Below are 18382 nucleotides of genomic sequence, written 5' to 3'. Positions count from 1 at the left end.
GTCGTGTTAAAAGGAAAAAAAGTTTTGCCTTTACGGGATTTTTTTTTTGTTTTGGAAACGTTTTGCATTTGCTTTCAGGGTTTTTTGTTGTTGTTTTTGTACATACGGTAGATTATTTAATATTCTGTGCTGAAAGACTGTACACGATTCAAGATTCAAAGATTTAAAGCGTTTATTGTCATGTGTGTAAAGAAAAAGCATTTCTCTGTACAATGAAATTCTTTCTCTGCTGTCCACACGCAGATGCTGGTTAATATGTACAAATAGATAAAATACAAATAGCAGGAATAAAGGCTTGAGATAATATTATTACTACAAAGATGTTTTGTGTCATTTTTTATTCATTTATGTCCTGCAGTGTCTCCTCCTCGCTACAGTGTGAGGCTGCTAGTCTAAGTGTCACAGTCCTGGGTCTGTGACCCAGTGTTTTGTGTATTTTATTGTAATTTTTAGTTTCTAGTATTTAATAGAAGTTTAGTTCAGTGCCTCTGAGTTTTTTCTATGGATTTCCTGTTTTACTTTGAAGGTCTGTGTCTTATGTTGATGTTTCTAGTTTTGTGTCTGACTGGTCCCATCAGTTAATTTGTATCAGCTGTGTCCCCCATCTGGTCTCATTCCCTCGTGTTCTTCTTGTATTTATTGTCTGTATTTTCATATGTTCAGCGTCGCGTCATATCACCGTATCTGCCTCTGTGTTCTGTTCCCGTGTTATTTCAGTTTTAGTACTCTGCTAGCAATAAAGCTGAGGTTCTGTTAAGTTAACTTCTGCCTCCATGACTTCTGCACTTTGCTTCTTTTCCTGACTACCTGCACACAGACCATGACACTAAGGCTGGGAGGAATATAATTCATAGCTTTAAAACTTTGAGGTTTTAAAATAAAAGCACAATATGTAAAATAGCCTTATGTAATTATCTAACATGTTCAGCTTTAGTCATGGTGTTTATGTGATTGTGTTTAAGTGATAAGGATGAACACACCCATCTGTGATAAATTACAGCTGTTACAGTTTCTCAGCTGAACAGTTAGTGTTTTCAGTTTTAACACAGGACCGAAACTACTTTTTATCTGTGTCTTCACATGGAATATGAAAAATGCATTTGTTTAAAGATGGCAAAACAATTTCTGTAACGATGTGTTTTGGACAGACAACCAGAGAGAAAATGTTTGTCCCCTATCGAACACAGCCCTAACCCCTGTAATGTAAAGTGATGTAATGTGGGGTCTGAGCCACACAGGTTATTTGAACCAGGATCCAATTTGCAGTAATGTGAAAACTTTACCAATTGTCAAGCACGGAGGTGGAGGGGTAATGATTTAGGCTTGTTTTGAAGCCGCAGAGAACGGACAACTTGCAGCCAGTGAGTTGACACTTCAAGTTACTGCTGCTTGAGATTCTACAAACTATTGAAAAATAGGGTGTTGGTTATTTAACACACTGCTTCTGCATTTCTTACTGGTTGTGCTAAATAAAATGTGAACGATGGTAATATGCTATGTCATGTTTTGTCGTTGTTTGTGGTTTGAAAACTTAGAATGTATTGCTGTGATCATAGAGGAAATCTATAGTTCCAGTAATGGTTTTACACACACACACAAGATATTTGATTTCAATAGAAAGCTAATGCTGACCCTTTACTGTCGTAATTTTTTTTAGGTCTTCAGGCTCTCTTAAGTCCATTCTTTACTGTGTCCTTTGCCTCTGCACAACATTCATACTGGCACGCAATAGGGCAAGTAAATTACACCGGATGCAGTGCTGCATGCTTATCAGGTATCATATACTGTATAATATGTTATATGTTCAATCACAAATGGATGCATGATGATACCACTGATTTTAGAGACCCCAAGGCTTTGTGCTTCTTACCGGCTGTGCCGTCAAAATCTATTTTTCCGCTTCATTTCCAAATGCTCACAGTTAAGCTCAGTGATCAATATTCTGTCTGGGATGGAGCAGAGCATTAGGGGTAACATGAAACCAAGGGTCAGGAATGTTTAAGACCTGCACACTTAGTGTCTGAATCATGCATGAAACAGAGCTGACATGGAGAAAACAGATGTTTTGTTTTACAGTGGAGTACAAATCAGGCGTGATAATGAACTTATAGCGAGATGTACTCTGTACCGTCTGATATGAAAGGTTAAAACATTAAAATGGCAGCAATGCATAAGGGTAAACTGCCAAATATAAAGATTTGTGACTACTGTGGAAGCTATCACCTCTAAGCTTTATTCTTCAGTATTTTTCCACATTTTCCACATAGATTTAGTTTATAATTAAGAACAGAACATTTAACAATAAATGAATGAAAAATGACAGAAATAGTAAAAATCCTAACATTTAATATCAATCCTATCAGTAAACAGTACCATCCCATTACTAGTTAATGACTAACTAGATACATGACCACATCTACTAATAAAAATAAATTGTCCAGAGAAATGCCATTGGGATTTTCAGCATTTTTATTAACTGGTCTTGGTTTTAATTGATATTTTATGGATTATTAAACACATATGAATTCAATTTAAAGTCCACCTTCAAATGAGAGCGCTACAAAACTGATCCCACAGCCTCAGCTTGGTGCTGTTTGTGCTTTGCCACTTCACTGGAGACAGCAAACTGCTTCCTCTGATGCCAGCCTCAAACACAGATGGAGCAGAACAAAATAATACCAATAGAGGACGTATTAGATGTTAATCATACAAAGCAAAATTCTGTTTTTGCAAAATTTCTTTCTGTTTCTATTTAGAAATAGAAACAGAAAGAATAGAAACAGAAAGAAACAGAAAGAAAAACAGTTTCTAACCTAAGAGTCTAATTTTAAAAGAGGACGTTGATGTTCTGGAGATTTAAACTAATCCTATATGCTTTTTTTCACAGTATGACAGCTAGTAGGCAAGGTAGTAGTCCACTACATACAGTGGTTAAAAACTGCATCTAAAATGTCTATGTAGACTTCCCAGAAAGCCAGATGTGGTGTTATTTGCAGATGTTCAGTTCCTTTTTCAGTGGATGAATAAACCAATACTACAGAACATTATATATTGTGTTGTATTGGCACATGATTTTTTTTTCTAAAATGTGCACATTAAGGACAATAATGAAAAAGAAAACAAAACAACCAAAAACCTGTTGGGGCCAGGGGCAGAGACAAGGGGTGGCCATGGGTGGCTATGTTCAACTATATATTAATGGAGAAATTACATCCAGAAATTACTATATCTTCAGCAAACCTGTTTTGTCATGACTGAGAGTATCTCAACAGGTGGTTGCAGATCTTTTTTGTTTTGTTTTTTAAATCAGATAAGGGTGAAAAATAAAAATCAAACAAATACGTTATTATTCTATGTAGTAAATGTACCATTTGACTAGGAAGACTAATACATAAACCTACAGCAGGTTGTTTCTCTCTTGGCCACCCCTATGAAAAATCTTGTCTTCGAAACTAATCTGACAATAGATATCAATTTCTCCTAAAAAGAAAAGTCAGTGTGATCATTGTGCACCTAAAGATGTGTAATCACGAGTGATTAAAATACAAATAAGAGGCATAGAAATGAAATCCATGTCATGTCAGTCCAGTTTCTACAGTTACAATGACTAAGCATCAAAGAACGCCACACCAGGCCTAAAGCCGTCCTCCGACATGTCTGAAGGTGGGCCGGTGACACCATTCTGCCACACAGCGTATAACGACTGCACTCATGCACAAACACATTTTACGTTTACTACTGTCTTCATCTCTACTGTGCAGTCTCTGTGAAATTCTTAATTTATGATAAAATAGTCAGACCTGCTGAAAATTGTCCATCCCCACATTCCCACCAGTTTTTTAATGCCATTGAGTGAAATTCCACATTGCTGATAAACTGTGTCTGCTGGCTTTACGTTATAACTCTCGGTCGCCCTCTCCTCCGTAAAGATAATTATTGGTTCCGGCTGGTTGGACATACTCCTCAGTTTTGTCCCAGTCTGACACCCAGCCTCCTCCTCCTCCCCCAGCCATGCCCCCTCCGTTGGGATCCGATGCCTGGTTCGTGGCTCCGTAGCCCGCTCCACCGCTTGTGCGATACAGTTCTTCCGTCTCATTTGCAAGCTCGTCCTCGTCCAGGATCCCGCATTTCTCGTCACTCAGCTGCTCTGGCTCTGCCCAAGATTGTTTCTCTCCAGATGCAAAAATACCTGCAGCAGACACACAAACTCACTGACTGTTAGAGCTGACAAGTATACAGAGTTTTGCTGAATTTTCCTCATTCAGAATTTTTGTAGTTGATCCGGTTAAGCACAAGAAAGGAGACTATGCATACCATAGAACATAACACCTCCATAATGAACGAGTGAGGCAATAAGAAACACGCCCTGCCACTCTTCTCGCGTCTACCAGGAAAACATGAGAGAGAACCATGAGAAAGTTGATTACACTTACAAGCACACATTATTATCAGTTAGAGTCACAAATTCAGAAACAGTTCTCACCTTATGCTTTGTCATGGCACCGACTATAAGTGGGCAGACCATCCCAGACAAGGTGCCTACGCCGTTGGAGATACCCATGAGGATACTAGCATACCGCGGTGCAATGTCCAGGTGGTTGACATTGAAACCTTGTGAGGAACCATTAATATTATTACCATCTTGTGATAAAAACAGAACTATGTAGCTGCTTAACTTTCAGTCGCATATCATTTATGATTAAAATCTTTGAAGGAACACTTCATATTTCACCTGAAATGGCGAAACCAGAGAAACCCACAGCCAGGACCAGGAATGTAATGGCAATGCCTTTTGTGTGTGAAAAACCAACTACCAGCAGCAAGGTAGCCTCCATCCCAAACCCTGATGCAAGCAAGCAAAAAACAGACATATAAATAGTTTTAAAATATAACAGTGTGAGTGCTTATTTTGTTGCCTTGTGTTCACACTTTTCGCTAACCGAATGGGCCTGGAAGTCTTGTCGATTGGTTAGAGATAAGTGCCTTGCAAGCTTCTGCATTTCACTTTGGTGTTTGCTGTTTGGTTTCTCTGTACAATGTAAAAATAGCGGACAGTGGCAGGGCTTCTGTTATTGGTGAGTCATCATTTGCCTTATGTGGTAAATGACTTCTCACCACAGTCGTGTTACTGTGCTTGTTTCTTCAGTGTCGCTTGACTCACTTCAAAGTTAGCGCATGCAGAAAACAACATAAAATTCAAATAATTTTATATAAGATTTTGAGTATGTGCCAATTTAACCTCTCAAAATTAAAGGACCATATATACCCTGCTCCATAAACAATTAAGGGAGCACTTAGTTATTGCATTGTCAGTCTGTCCAGTTTGGAAGCATAACCTGCAGCCCTTACAGGCTGCACAGATAATGAGAGTCCATGAGCGTGGCATGAGAGCTCGATGTCCTTGAATGGGACCTGTGCTCACAGACAGGTGCTGTGTCGATTTACTGGCATTTGCCAGTTATTCTTCACAGATGTGAGCACGTCCACATTGCCCTTGACTTCCCAGGCTGTTTCTGTCCTGTCAAATGTGATTGTTTCCTTTATGCAAGTTTTTGTTTTCCCTTCCCTTTAGTTGGTTCTTTCTTACCTCCACAGTTCATTAGCTTCCTGACATTCGTGGTGGTCATGATGTGGTTGCATCGCAAATAGTCAGCAATCTGGCCACCAATGGGCACAATGATGGTCATAACCAGATGAGGAAGAGCAGACACTATCCCCACCTAGATGAGAACAAGAAAAAAGCCTTAACAGGTGCAAAACATCCATGGAAGTTGGCACAAACAGTGCGATCTCTGCCATGTTATTGTACGTACATTCTCAGAAACCTGGGTAAGGAAATATTTTACATTTGGACCCAAGACTGTTCACCACTCTATCGCAGCAACTTCTGTCACTACAGTTATAATCTGCCTGGACTGGAGCTCAAGCTAACGTGCTTATGAGGCACAGAAAAGTACATATTCATATAGTTTCTTCCAGACTTTAAGGTGCAGTTTTGAAAGACAAACTACATTCAAATACAAAAACAAATTTAGAAAACTCTTATTTTTCACCAAGATTTTAAATAAAAATTTAAGTTCATTAAAGGTCAAAGTTGAGCTTGAACATAAATGTCAGCAGTGTAGATATAGCATATGCAAAAGCATGGAGAGAGGTGTACAACACACTTTTTATTTTGTCAAGATAATGCTCTGAGACATCAGAACGATGGCTGACATCAGGATCTTGTAATAAAAAATTCAAGGTCCAGGATCCTTCCTGCGGAAGGAACATAGAGAGCAGTTCCTGTCAATGGGCAGTTGCACTCTGTGCATTCTCCTGTTGCTTATTTGCAGCAGGGTGGTGCAGACCATTGTAATGGTGCCAGAATGGCTCTATAGAAATCCTCCCTAAAGCCGTTGTTCTTCTGGTACTCTGGTTTCCTCAGTCAAACATACAGGATATTTAATTAGTGATTCTAAATTGGGTGTATGTGTTAATATGAGACAAAGCTTTGAATGACCAATAACACTAAAATAGAAATGCTTCAGTGTAACAGCCTATAAATGAATTGATATTAAAAAAAAATGTTCCATAGAATAACACAATTTAAAAAATTAAATTTTAGTAAATTAAGGTGAAAAATTGTTGTCAGTGCTTCATGATTTGTCAATATAAGGTGTGCAAACTGCAATGGTACAAATGAGGACATTTAAATTTACCACTGCAGTGGCAAGACACGCAACCAAAGCTGCAGTGATGTCCTTTATTTTCTGATATAACTGCTGAAAGGTTTTTGCTTGTCGGCTGCACGTGTTACCTTGCTAATTTCAAACCCAAAGACCTCCTCAAAGTAAGCAGGCTGGCTGATGAGGAGCAAGTAGAAAGTCCAGCTTCGGCAGAAGTTGGCTACGATGATGGCATACACTGGCATGGAGGTAAAGAAGGCCCTCCACGGTGTGTTGAATTTCTGTAAGGGAAAAATGTGATGATGATTTTAGTGATTTTGTAAAGAAGTTCTCTGATTTTGTCTCAAACGTGTATAGCTCTTTGCTTGAACACGTAACTAATTAATTTCTTAAATGTTTTCCTTTGAAACAAACGACCATCACAAACGACAACAGAGCAGGGTGTGTGGAACTGAGTTTTGCTTGACTGCAGATACAGAAATGAGTGCTAACAAAGAGTTTCTAAATCTGTCACTGTGACAGATAAACAATTGAGCTTCTGACTCAGTGTTTGCTTGTTTATCATCTCCGTTATCTCACTTTGAATCAGCATATAAACTCACCTATTTTTAAGAGGGGTTTTTTTTAACGTGGTTTCATAGCAATCCTGTAAACTAGTGAAATGCCCTTGAATGAAGTGCAGTGTTTTAATTGAGAGATCTTGAGAAATCTGTTGCATGTACTGACCGTTACTGTAAATTGGGCTGACTCGCCAATGCTTTCCTCAATGTATTTCCTCTCCTCCTCGGTGATGGTGGGGTGAGCTGCCGGACTTTCATACGAGACCAGGATCCAAAAGCAATACCACATAACACCAAAACTTCCTGGGGAAGGAACAGGCAGATTGGAGAAAAAAGATTATTTTTTTACACACTAACTCATTTGTTATTACAATACTGTGCAAACAAAGACCAGTCATTTCTTTAGATTCTTCTTCCAAGTAGCCAGACTTTGCTGTAACTTTTAAAAGTGGTCTTGAGCAATGTTTCTTTAGTCTTCATGAGTTTTTCTTTAGACGTTGATTACTTTTCAGGCCAGTTTTTGTACCCGTGCCTGACTATGTTCAGAAGAATGTGTTTATTTGTTAAGCCACGTGACACTGAGCTGATCCGACTCGAGGGATGAACCAGTGTTGTGTCTACACATTGCTAGTACAAATAATTTGCTCCATTTCTATCCAAAAAAAATATTTTTTTCCACCAACAAAGTGATTCGCAAAGACCTGTCTGCTGAATCTTTAAGCACTCAAAATACTTGAGATGTGCTGAGCATATCTCAGCATGCTGTGCAGTGCTTCCTTTAAAAGTTTTGCCGAAACTGGACAATTGCAGGTCAAAAGAGGAAGCGGCACATCTAAAAAAAACTATCTGCAAATGAAGGCGATCCGAAAGTCCTTAAGAAAGAGTAAAAACGTTGGTAGCACTTCATAAAAGTGTCACACGGTAAAATAAGTGCTTAATTAATCATTTATATATCATTACTCCTCCTTAGTATGTGCTTTATAAATACAGATATGTTTATCTGTCTGTTATTGTTACATCATGTACAACTATCACTGGTATTACATCACTACTAATAATCATAATAACATTCATAATAATATATCTGTTTTTATGAATGTCAAACTAATGAGGAGTAATGCTGCAAAAATAATGAATTAAGCACTTGCTAATACCTTAATAATGCCTAACACTGTGACTTTAAGTGCTCCCAAGAAATACATCAATCTATTGTTCACTGAAGCTTCAACAGAGTTTGTCTCAGTGGGAGGGTGGCTGTCAAGAAGACAGAAGGGAAACAGGGAAAACACACAGTTGTGGATTGGCCTCCCCAAGTTTACCTCAGCACTAATTAGGAATGTAGGATCCCCAGAGAACAAAACAAAAGGCAACCAACATCCAAAGAAGAGCTTTGAATGTCCTTCAAAGAGTTCAGATTTTGTGTGCCAAAGAATCAAGGTAGTCAAATATTGACTTTCAACTTTGTTACAATTGTACTGAACTATTGAACTAAAACTGTTTTTGTCACATATGCTGTTTCAATAAATTGCTGCGCTGTCGAAAAATAAAAAGAACTAAGGCATTGCTCAAGATTCGTTCCACGGTACTGTGTCTGAACGTATAACAGTTTTGACATGACATGTGGTGTAATTTCTTTTTTACCATGAGACTACATCCTTCTGGTATTTATGGCGCTGGTCTGTTGTGGTTTTCCTTTTCTCATAGTTTCATTATGAGTGAGGCTCTACTGTGTGCGTTCAGTGTCGTCGCAAGCATCCGCATTTTCATGTATCAACAACAGTTAGCTTATTAGAAAAATGCATATTCATTCCAAACTGAAGGGTTTGAAATGAGGCCCAGGTTAAAGGCGTCTTACCATACACATAGAAGACAGATGACCATCCTGAGTACTGGACTAGGATTCCAGCTAATGGCATGGCAATCACAGCACCAGCATAAGAACCTAAAACAGGAAAATTTTGATTTTATTTTGATATTGTTTAGATATATTTGTTGTTAATTGTCTTAATCTATCACACATTGTTTGCAGGCAGAGCAGGGCCACTGATCACGGACTCACCACAAAAGGCTGTTGTTGCCAGGCGACTTCTTTCAAGAGGTGGTGCCCATTTGGCCCAAATACCATGACATGCTGGGTATGAAACTCCCTGTGGGAATAGGAGTAGAATGTAGGAATTTGCATGATTGTAAATAATCTCAACTGCATTATGTAAACAGAAGCACATTGCACTTCAGGGGAGAGAGAAGCACCTCCACAAGTCCTTGAAAGATCCTGACAATGATAACGCAGCCAAAGTGCATACGAGCTGCTGTAGGAATGAGCATGTTCAGGAAAGATGTTGCCACTATAGCAAAGCCAAACACCCTGAAAAAGAAACAAAACATGGAGAAGAAATTACCCCATTGAATATGCTGTGCGACAAAAGGTGATTATTCCTTGCACGGTGCAGGAGGTTAACAGACCTGTTTGCTGCAAACTTTTGACAAATGAACCCTCCTGGGATTTGAGTTACAATGTATCCCCAGAAGAATGAACCGTGGATCATTCCCACCGTTTCAGGATCCCAGTCAAACTGTGCTTTCTGTTGGGACACACAGTAAGACACATCATTTAAAATCATATCTGGATATGTGCAGATGAGTTATTCTTTCACTTCTCAAAAGCAAGACTGTATTTAACATCATCTAAAAGTGGACATTAGATAATTAACAGTAAATAAGAACCATAAAAAAACAGATGCTGACCACTACTGACATCTGCTGACCAGCCACAAGTATTCCACCAGATCTCTCAACTATATCAAACATTCACTAGCTGGGCCCGCGTCCTCATGTTAGGTTTGACAACGTTTAAGTAGGTAAAGGTGAATGCTTGGACACGAATTGAGCTGCGGTTTGGGGGGGGCCTCAAAGGGAACTGCCGGCGGCTCCCAGGCCTGGCAGATCCCCGTGTACTAAATAGCATTGAAGAAGTTAAAGAACTGAAAAGGGGAGGGAGGGTGAGACACGTAAACAAGAGGGAATAGCTTGTAGAACTGGGGGAAGCTATAGATGAGAACCGGAAGCAGCGTGTTTGGAGGCGTGGTCCAATACTTAATATCTAATTATATCAAACAGCTGGAATTGGAATAAACCTTTTTCATAGCCAGTATTTTGTTTTTACTCTGACTTTGTTTGATTTGGTGGGTTGGTTTTTAGGATGCCTGCATTGTTCAGTCCTGGTTAGTTGCGGAAATTTGCTCTTCTCTTTATGACTAGTTAGCTTGGGATCATAGGAGGTGCTGCCTTCAGGTGATAATACAGAGAGAAATCATTTTCATGAAAGTACTGCTGTGTTAGTTTTAATAATCTGACACTTTGTTACGCTTACTCGTGTTTTATCATTCCAGTCAGTGTAACATTTTCTCATGTTGTTAAATCCTAACTCAGCATTTTATGAGTCCATTGGACATATATAGTCATATGTAGGGTACCTAGCACAACCCCCCATGGCCAAAACAACCTTAAAACAACATAAACATAAACAGTCATATTACACAATATGTAATTTGGCTGTGTCACTTCAGGGGAGAATTTAACATTAACTCAGACTCATCTGCTGTCACTCACCACTATAACCTCCTTGTTGTCTTTGAAGATGGTGTGGCTGTTGACCATGCTGACGATAGCCACGCCCAAGTTACACCGGATACCGAAGGAGATGCAGAAACCAATGCCAGAGAGGATTGCGATGATGTAGCGCCTGGGCAGACCGAAGCACGTGCAGTCCACCACAGGCATCTCCTTCTCCTCCACCAGCTCTGGCCGGCCCTCTGCCGACAGCTCGATGGTCTCGCCATTTTCCTGTTTCTTCTCGATGGCTCTGAGAGGAAAAGTGGGTAGATTAAAAGTGTCATCTACATTTAGGTCACTTTATTGTTCCTGTATCACAAATCTGACAAGTTATCTTTGAAGAGGGGGTAGATAAACTGTATTCTTTAATAAAGACAAAAATATTTGTATTTCTTATCTCTTAAGCATAACTTGCTAAAGAAATAACCTTGAAAATACACAACAAAACACTCTTGCATGCAAATGAGTCATTTCAAAAAGCTTTCTCCTAGCAGATAGTATTGTTTACTGATTTATTTAAGCTAAACAATGATTCATAAGTGACAGGAAATAACTAGGTTCAACAGTTACTAAGTCCTGAAAGCCTAATGCATGTCATTGATTTAACTTCGGAGGAATCAGTAAGTGGGCCTGAGGTTTTCCAATCTCCTGCTGGCACAGTGAAAACAGATCCTGAAAAGCTTGTTGACTGACAACTTGGCCTGATGAAAGTGAGTGGGTTTAGATGTTCAGACAGTCCTCTTGGGTGTCTGTTTGACTGCTAAGTCAAGCATCTTAAAAAAAAAAATCACAGTCAGCACAAATGTCCATTAGCATCCCACTGCTGGGACCTGCTGTTAACACTTTAACTTATCACATTAAGTTAATACAATCAGGATTTCTGCGCTGCACCCTCACAGAAACCGCCAGCAAAAAAGAAAAGCCTAAAGCAAGCTGCTCTTCTGCCTCACTGCAAAACCCTTAGAAACCACACGGACTGTCAGCCTCCGACAAGCATCAAATATGCATCTAAATGTAGCAGTCATCTATTAAACATGACATGTGAAAAGCTGAGTTGTAAGATAAGACCACTGCAGGTCCAGCTCCGATCGCAGAGATGCACAGAGTATGGCTATACTTCGCCAAAGCACATCCACAAACTCAAACCTGCAGCTTTTAGCCAAAAATCAACTGTGCAAATGTAGAGCAGAGATCATGGGAATGTTTTGTTTGACAACTTGTACTGAACGAAAGGAGATTAAATGAACCAGATTAGCATTCATAACCGACTCTTCCTGATTTTTAATTACCCACAATTTTGACAGGTTAGGAAAAGACTAGAGCAGGTTATGATACTGTAAATCACATTCATTGTATGATTACATGGAATGCAACAAACACTTCAGTGAAACAGTGACAAAAAAAAAGCAATCATGGAGGCAATAATCAATAAAAGTATCAATAAAATCTAATTTATATTGGATGTATAACTATATCCAGTTTTATCTTCTTAGGGTCAGTGCATCTAAAAGCCACAATAGTTTCTATGTATTGTTTCATGTTTCAGAGGTGGACAAGTAGGAAGTGACAGATCAGTTTTTAGCTCATCCAGCTAAAGGACCAATGAGTTCATGATGCCGTTGGTCTAGCCTGTTAGAGCGTTAGTCAGATCACACTTGTTATTAATCTCTGGCTCTCTTCTACAGCAAGTCCTTCATCCTGTCTTCTTCCTCTGCCCCCAACCAATCACAGCAGATGGTCGCCCCCCCCCCCCCTCCTGTTAAAATGGAGTTTTTCCTTCCCATTGTCGCCAAAGTGCTTGCTCATAGGGGGTCATATGATTGTTGGGTTTTTTTCTCTGAATGTTTTATTGTAGGATCTACCTTACAATATAAAGCGCCTTGAGGCGACTGTTGTTGTGATTTGGTGCTATATAAATAAAATTGAATTGAAAATGTAAGAATAGATTTTAGTGAAACTTAAAACATTGATCACCTAATCATGGTCAAGGTCACATTTGCCATTTTACAGGCAGTATCTTATAAATTGTGAAACATTGAGCTGGATGAGTTACTACATCACTGCCCTTTAGGTTTTATATATACAAGTGAGCAGCTTCTATTGACCTGGATCAGCCATGCAATTTGAAAACCTCTTCCACTGTTGTATACGTCGCTGTGGTAAATGTGATCACAGTGAACCTCTGATGCATCACCATACTCTTCCTAACCAAACAGACATTGTGATCATTGTAATTATTAAGGAGACTGAAGGATGGCGTGAGACATTCAAGACCAAACACAAACAAAGCTGATAAAATTATCCAAATCAAAATATGCACACAAAATAACCTTTCACACGCTGAATTTTGTACAAAAAAACCCCAGTCCTGATGGCACATTTAAGTGATTCTTATGATTCTGATGCTGTAATATTTTTTTCCTAGATTTAAGTGTATTTTTATCTAAGGTCACTGAAGGTTGACAAACAAAGGAAATCGCAGAAGTGACTAGGACATATGACAAAACACCTCAGGTCAAAACACTTCCCAGATCTCTTTTTTTGTTGTGAGTAAATCTGTGTGTCATACTTGCGATATTCAACAACATTTAGAGCTTGTTCATCTAGTGGCAAAAGCTTTTATAAGTACATCTGTTGTGTAGGCCCTGGAGTTAAGGCAGTTGTTTATATCACGCTATGTAATATATTTCCTGCAGACTTTAAAATGACATGGTTATTACCAGAGAACTGCTGTGAGGCCATTTGTGTTCCTGCCAACAAATCTGTCCAGAACATTCATACAAAATACCAACACGATTGAAAACAGCTATGCCGTTATAAAACATGCTCTGTTGGTAACTGTAAGCAGGGGTTCCAACAATCTTCAACACCGATCAAATATTAATGATTTTCGTTGTTAAATTATTAATATCGCTGGCTCTCTTGGACTATTTCTGTCTGGGCTGGCCTCTCTCGTCTTTCTTCCTGTCTCCTTTTCATCTTTAACTCTGCTCCTTACCGGCATCTCCTCTGACTCACACATATTCTCACACATAATTCACAGCAGTCCTTCCTTATTTTACACCAGTTTATTTCCCTAGTGTCCATATATGTAGTTTTTTTTCCACTAGCTGTACACTTGTAGTGCTTTCGGTCTCACTTTACAGTAAAGCTCTCTCTACTTATGATGTAATTTCTCAACATTTGCCATGTAATTTTTGTCATTTTTAAGCATCTCAAAACACAACTGACATTTTAAAAGGAAAGGTATTATTAACACTGAGCATTTCTATGCAATTAACATATTTTGGGTATTTTAGAAGAAACAGCCAATGATGTTTCTTCTTCTTACATTGCAATTGCACATTATTGTTAAGGGCATAATGTGCATAATAGAATATCATAAACACCCCTTCTTTCATTCTAATTACACATTGTTTTGGTGCGCAAGATGTAATATGCTTCAGAGTTGTCCTATCTGATTAAGGGGGCACTCCAAGTCATTTATTTAGAAGGTATGTCCACCAGAAAACACAATAAATGAAGTATAATGCAACAAAATGTGGACAATCTGAAAAGGGGAGATTACACCATACAGCCAAAACTGCTAACAACACTGTGTAAAGAATGAAAACGTGTCTGTATTGCCTTAAAGTTTCGTATTATATTAGAAATAGTCACATTATAAATTGTGCCTCCTTCTAAATTAATCTAAAGGTGTTCAACACTTCAAAATGCAGGTCTCGTTTCCTTTAAAACCTCCTTGCTCTGCTGCACTGACATTTTAGACTCATTTGGAATCAGTTAGTATTTTCGATACTGAATATTACACCCTAGACTAATTGTGGTGAAAGCATTTTGACAAATTATACTATAGGTCAAGGACTTTATTATAAAGGGCCACTATATTTTTAATTTTATACTGTATCAGTTGCAGTGACTTTTCATGACTGACCCCAGGTTAAGGAAAATCCGTCGTAATCCCTAAAAGCTGCCTGACCTTCTCTCCCTTTCTCCCGTTACACCTTGTAGAAAAGCCCAGATTGAATCATTCCTGTGGAACAATTGAACTCAATCCCAAAAAAGTAAAAGTTCTGAATATTGGAGTATAGCAGAGCTGAATTCTATATTTCCTAAATCAATACAGTTCCGTCAGCGGGTTAATCTCTTAATTCAAACATCAAGGACAAATGTAGGGCAGACCGTCAACTCGGACACCTTGGAATAATTGATTAGATAAGAGAAAGTTGATGGTCTGAAAATGCTCCATGGCATTAATACAAACTTAGTGAACTAAGTCTCCTAATATAAAATGTTAAAATATCCTCTATCCGCTCATGTGGCAGTTATAACGGACGAAGGAAAAAAGTATTAGAGAGTTAATCATAAAATACTCTCGAGGAACGAGTTTTCCAGGTAAATGTTTTGAGGATAAAACCTGAGATAAATAAGAGATTCAGAGTGTCTTTGAGTCAAATTCCTGCTTAACCTGAAAATAAAGACAAGTACCAGCTGTCTACTGTGATCACTGACTGAAATCACAGACGATCGCGTGACTGCTAATTTGCGCTAATCAATTTTGAAAAGAAGAAGATGACGCTTGAGAAGTAAACATCAGGCGGAGAGTTGTATAATAAAACAGGCTAAAGGTTTAGTCATTTACAACAAGTAAATAAAGAGTCATTTTCGAATGTAAGGTGCGGATTTCGCGTGCGGAGAGTCGGAGCGGTCAAGCAGGCCGGTGAGCCTTTTACGCAAAGCAGCCAGGTACAGCACGTGAGAGCAGTGCGCTCCAGTGAGATGACCTGCGCTCTCTGCCGCAGGCCGGGTGTCCTAATCCCGGCTATGAAGGGGGGGGTGCGCGGGCGAGGGACAAGATGACAAGCTATGTGGCTACTAGAGAGGAAGAGAGACGTGGCCAAGGTGTACGCCCTGCAGGGATTTACGTGGGCCGACAGCTTGGACAGGGAGATGCTATTTCTGGAGGGGATTTAAGTGTTTAGACGCTGCATCAAATCCCGAGAGAAAGAAAGGGGAGTCCACCTATGAGTTTCTTGCTATCAGATAACTGCCCAGGTTCTTACACGCTATTTCTCAGGAGTGCCCAATGAAGGTTTTTGCTTTGTTTTGTTTTTTGCCACCGAGTGTCAACGGAATTGGTTGCACTGTCGCTATAAACCTATAAAAGTGTCCCAATAAGTCATTAAAATGATACCGAGTTCTTAAATGTCTGTTTTTCTGTTATTCTAACCGATATATAACAAGTTCTTATGACAAAATAGCTGTTTTTTTGAAAGAGGTTACTGTCTACCAATGAGATGTGAGATGACCGGCTTCTTAGGCCTGCTTTACGCTAAACACACAGTTCCTCTTTCAAGAATAATTCGAGCAGATTATCAACATTGTCTAATCTCTAAAAATGGTAGAAAGTGAAACACAGAGTTTTATTAGTCTTTCAGAAAATTCCAGATGGACACCCCCTCCCCTCACACACACACACACACACACACACACACACACACACACACACACACACACACACACACACACACACACACACGGTGTCACAGTGTCTCTGTAATGTGACAATGTAAGAGCACGGCAAGCTTAGGAGAAATGGATCCAAATATCGATCCAGCGCGTCATCTTACACTGAGAGAACATTTTGAGCCTGAAATGTAACTTCATTCTGTTTTTTTGTTCTTCGGGAACAAAGAATGATACACACTGCTTATAAAAGAGAGTTTGAAAATTAATTTGGGTTTCTTTTTTAATCTCTTATCAGCTACTTTAAGTCGCCAGTGCCACATACAGCGAGTTATTGTGTACACATTTCTTATATGAAAGATTTATAAGCGGACACATATTTCCATATTATTGATTCGGGCCTCTGGACATTATATTTCTTTAAATCTTCTTAATAGAAACACTGATAGACTAACAGGCCATGTTTCAGCATCAGTAAGATTGAACTTCCCCTCAGGTCCGCAGCTTAACCGCTAAACACAAAGCTCCTTTTTAACATTAAAGGTCATCCAGCAGATGTTTCTGCTCTGTTTCTGTTCCCTGAGGAGGAGATTTTACATACCCGTATATTTTCCCAAGAGTTTTGGCTGCCACGGCCTTAAACCTGTCCGGCCGGACCTCCATCCTCACGTCTCCAGGACCGGCCCAATGTGCAGTCTCTGCGCGCTCCCGACTGAGCGCACAGCCTTTCTCCTCTGCTTCCCGGCTTCTTGCTTCTTACTCACATTAAAAGAACCGATTTGGTTGGGTCACCAGCTTTCGTAACTCACGCTTTCATGTGAAACGAGACTCGTAATTAGCGACAGACTGTCCAGAGATTTGACTGAGCCTCCTTCAAGTCCCTTTATATAAAACCAGTCGAATATGCATGTTCAGCCCCACTTTTCCGGATACCCTGTCCAAACAAACTTCGTCACACTGTTTGGTGTCCGTAAAGGTTCACAGAGAGTCGTAGGCAACTTTCGATAAGATTCATATCCAAACGTTGTCTCTGGCCATGGTCCTGAAACAGATTACTGCTGCCGCTAATCTCTCCAAGTGTGTAGTGAGAGGAAGGTATACGGCACTTCCTTCCTCGTTTTAAGCACCGACTATCCAAGCCGCGGCTATTCTTGGACTGCACAAGCCTTGAATGGGGAGTTAGTGTAAACACTGTCCCACCAAGAATATTAATAGAGTTTCTGGGTATTTGTAAGAAGGTACGCAGACTCACCTCGGGACAGTGGTTGTGGATTAGATTGCAGGTTTTTTCGCGTTTATGACCAGAAATAAATTTTAGAAGGATTGAAAATCAATAGAACATCACAAATGGAGGAGGCGAGTCTTGATCTCTTCATGATCTGCACCTTACCAGCAGGGACAGAGGCAGGGCTGCTATATGTCATTATAAGTTAATGGAGTCACTTATTTGGTGCGTATTGGCGAGCTGCTTTCTTTTCGAGACATTTTTTGTTACATATAGAAATGTCTAAACTAGCGTAAAACAGGCTTAATGTAACTGTATACTGTAGATAGAAAAAGTGGAAAAAGAAAAACTGCATTGAAGTATTTTATGTATGTGGGTCGGTCTTTTAAAATCACATTTTCGTTTGTCCATCAACAAAAGTGTCAGTATTGATTTTATCTTCCAGTCTCTTTACACTGGAAGTGCTGCATATACAGCTAGGTTCATGAGGATTTGGACAATAGGAGCTCTTTTTATAAACAGTCCCTCATTTTTAGAGGCTCAGATGTAACTTGACAACTGAGTGAGAAGCAGTTTCGTGGCATTTCTTTACCTTGAGAAACTCGCCATTGCGTTCATTGTTTTATAACTGTGCCTGATTGTTGATTTGGCCACTCATAAAGTTGTTGCTGCTTCTCTGATAGATTTATTTGGGCTTTTTTTCCCAACCCAACAATGGCTTCCTTCATATTAACCAGCATCTCTTTGACAGTTCCAGTGAAAACTGCTTAAAAGTCTGTCATTAATCTTCAGCCTCTGAAATTGTTGAACTTTGTTTGGCTTGAATTTCCTAAATGTAATGTTATTTATGT

The 18382-nt window shown here is 39.3% G+C and overlaps 1 protein-coding gene across 1 annotated transcript; it reads right to left on the bottom strand.

The window, feature by feature from the left end:
* Nucleotides 1–2352: 2352 nt before the first annotated feature.
* Nucleotides 2353–17493, bottom strand: LOC146663351 (vesicular glutamate transporter 1-like). The gene is made up of 13 exons (XM_085415268.1): nt 16908–17493; nt 10838–11090; nt 9692–9810; nt 9479–9593; nt 9288–9375; nt 9084–9170; nt 7395–7531; nt 6800–6949; nt 5588–5720; nt 4733–4843; nt 4484–4611; nt 4315–4384; nt 2353–4189 (listed from the first exon to the last, which is right to left on the bottom strand). The coding sequence occupies exons 1-13, from the start codon at nt 16967–16969 to the stop codon at nt 3897–3899; spliced, it is 1746 nt and encodes a 581-aa protein (XP_085271394.1). The 5' UTR covers nt 16970–17493; the 3' UTR covers nt 2353–3896.
* Nucleotides 17494–18382: the final 889 nt, after the last annotated feature.

Source organism: Rhamphochromis longiceps, linkage group LG8 (genome assembly GCF_057381845.1).
Source record: "Rhamphochromis longiceps isolate RC_006_pf linkage group LG8, R_longiceps_female_GT1.1, whole genome shotgun sequence".
In the NCBI taxonomy this organism is placed as follows: Eukaryota; Metazoa; Chordata; class Actinopteri; order Cichliformes; family Cichlidae; genus Rhamphochromis; species Rhamphochromis longiceps.
Note: the sequence above shows the minus strand (reverse complement) of the source record. Positions and strands in the feature narration are given on the sequence as shown.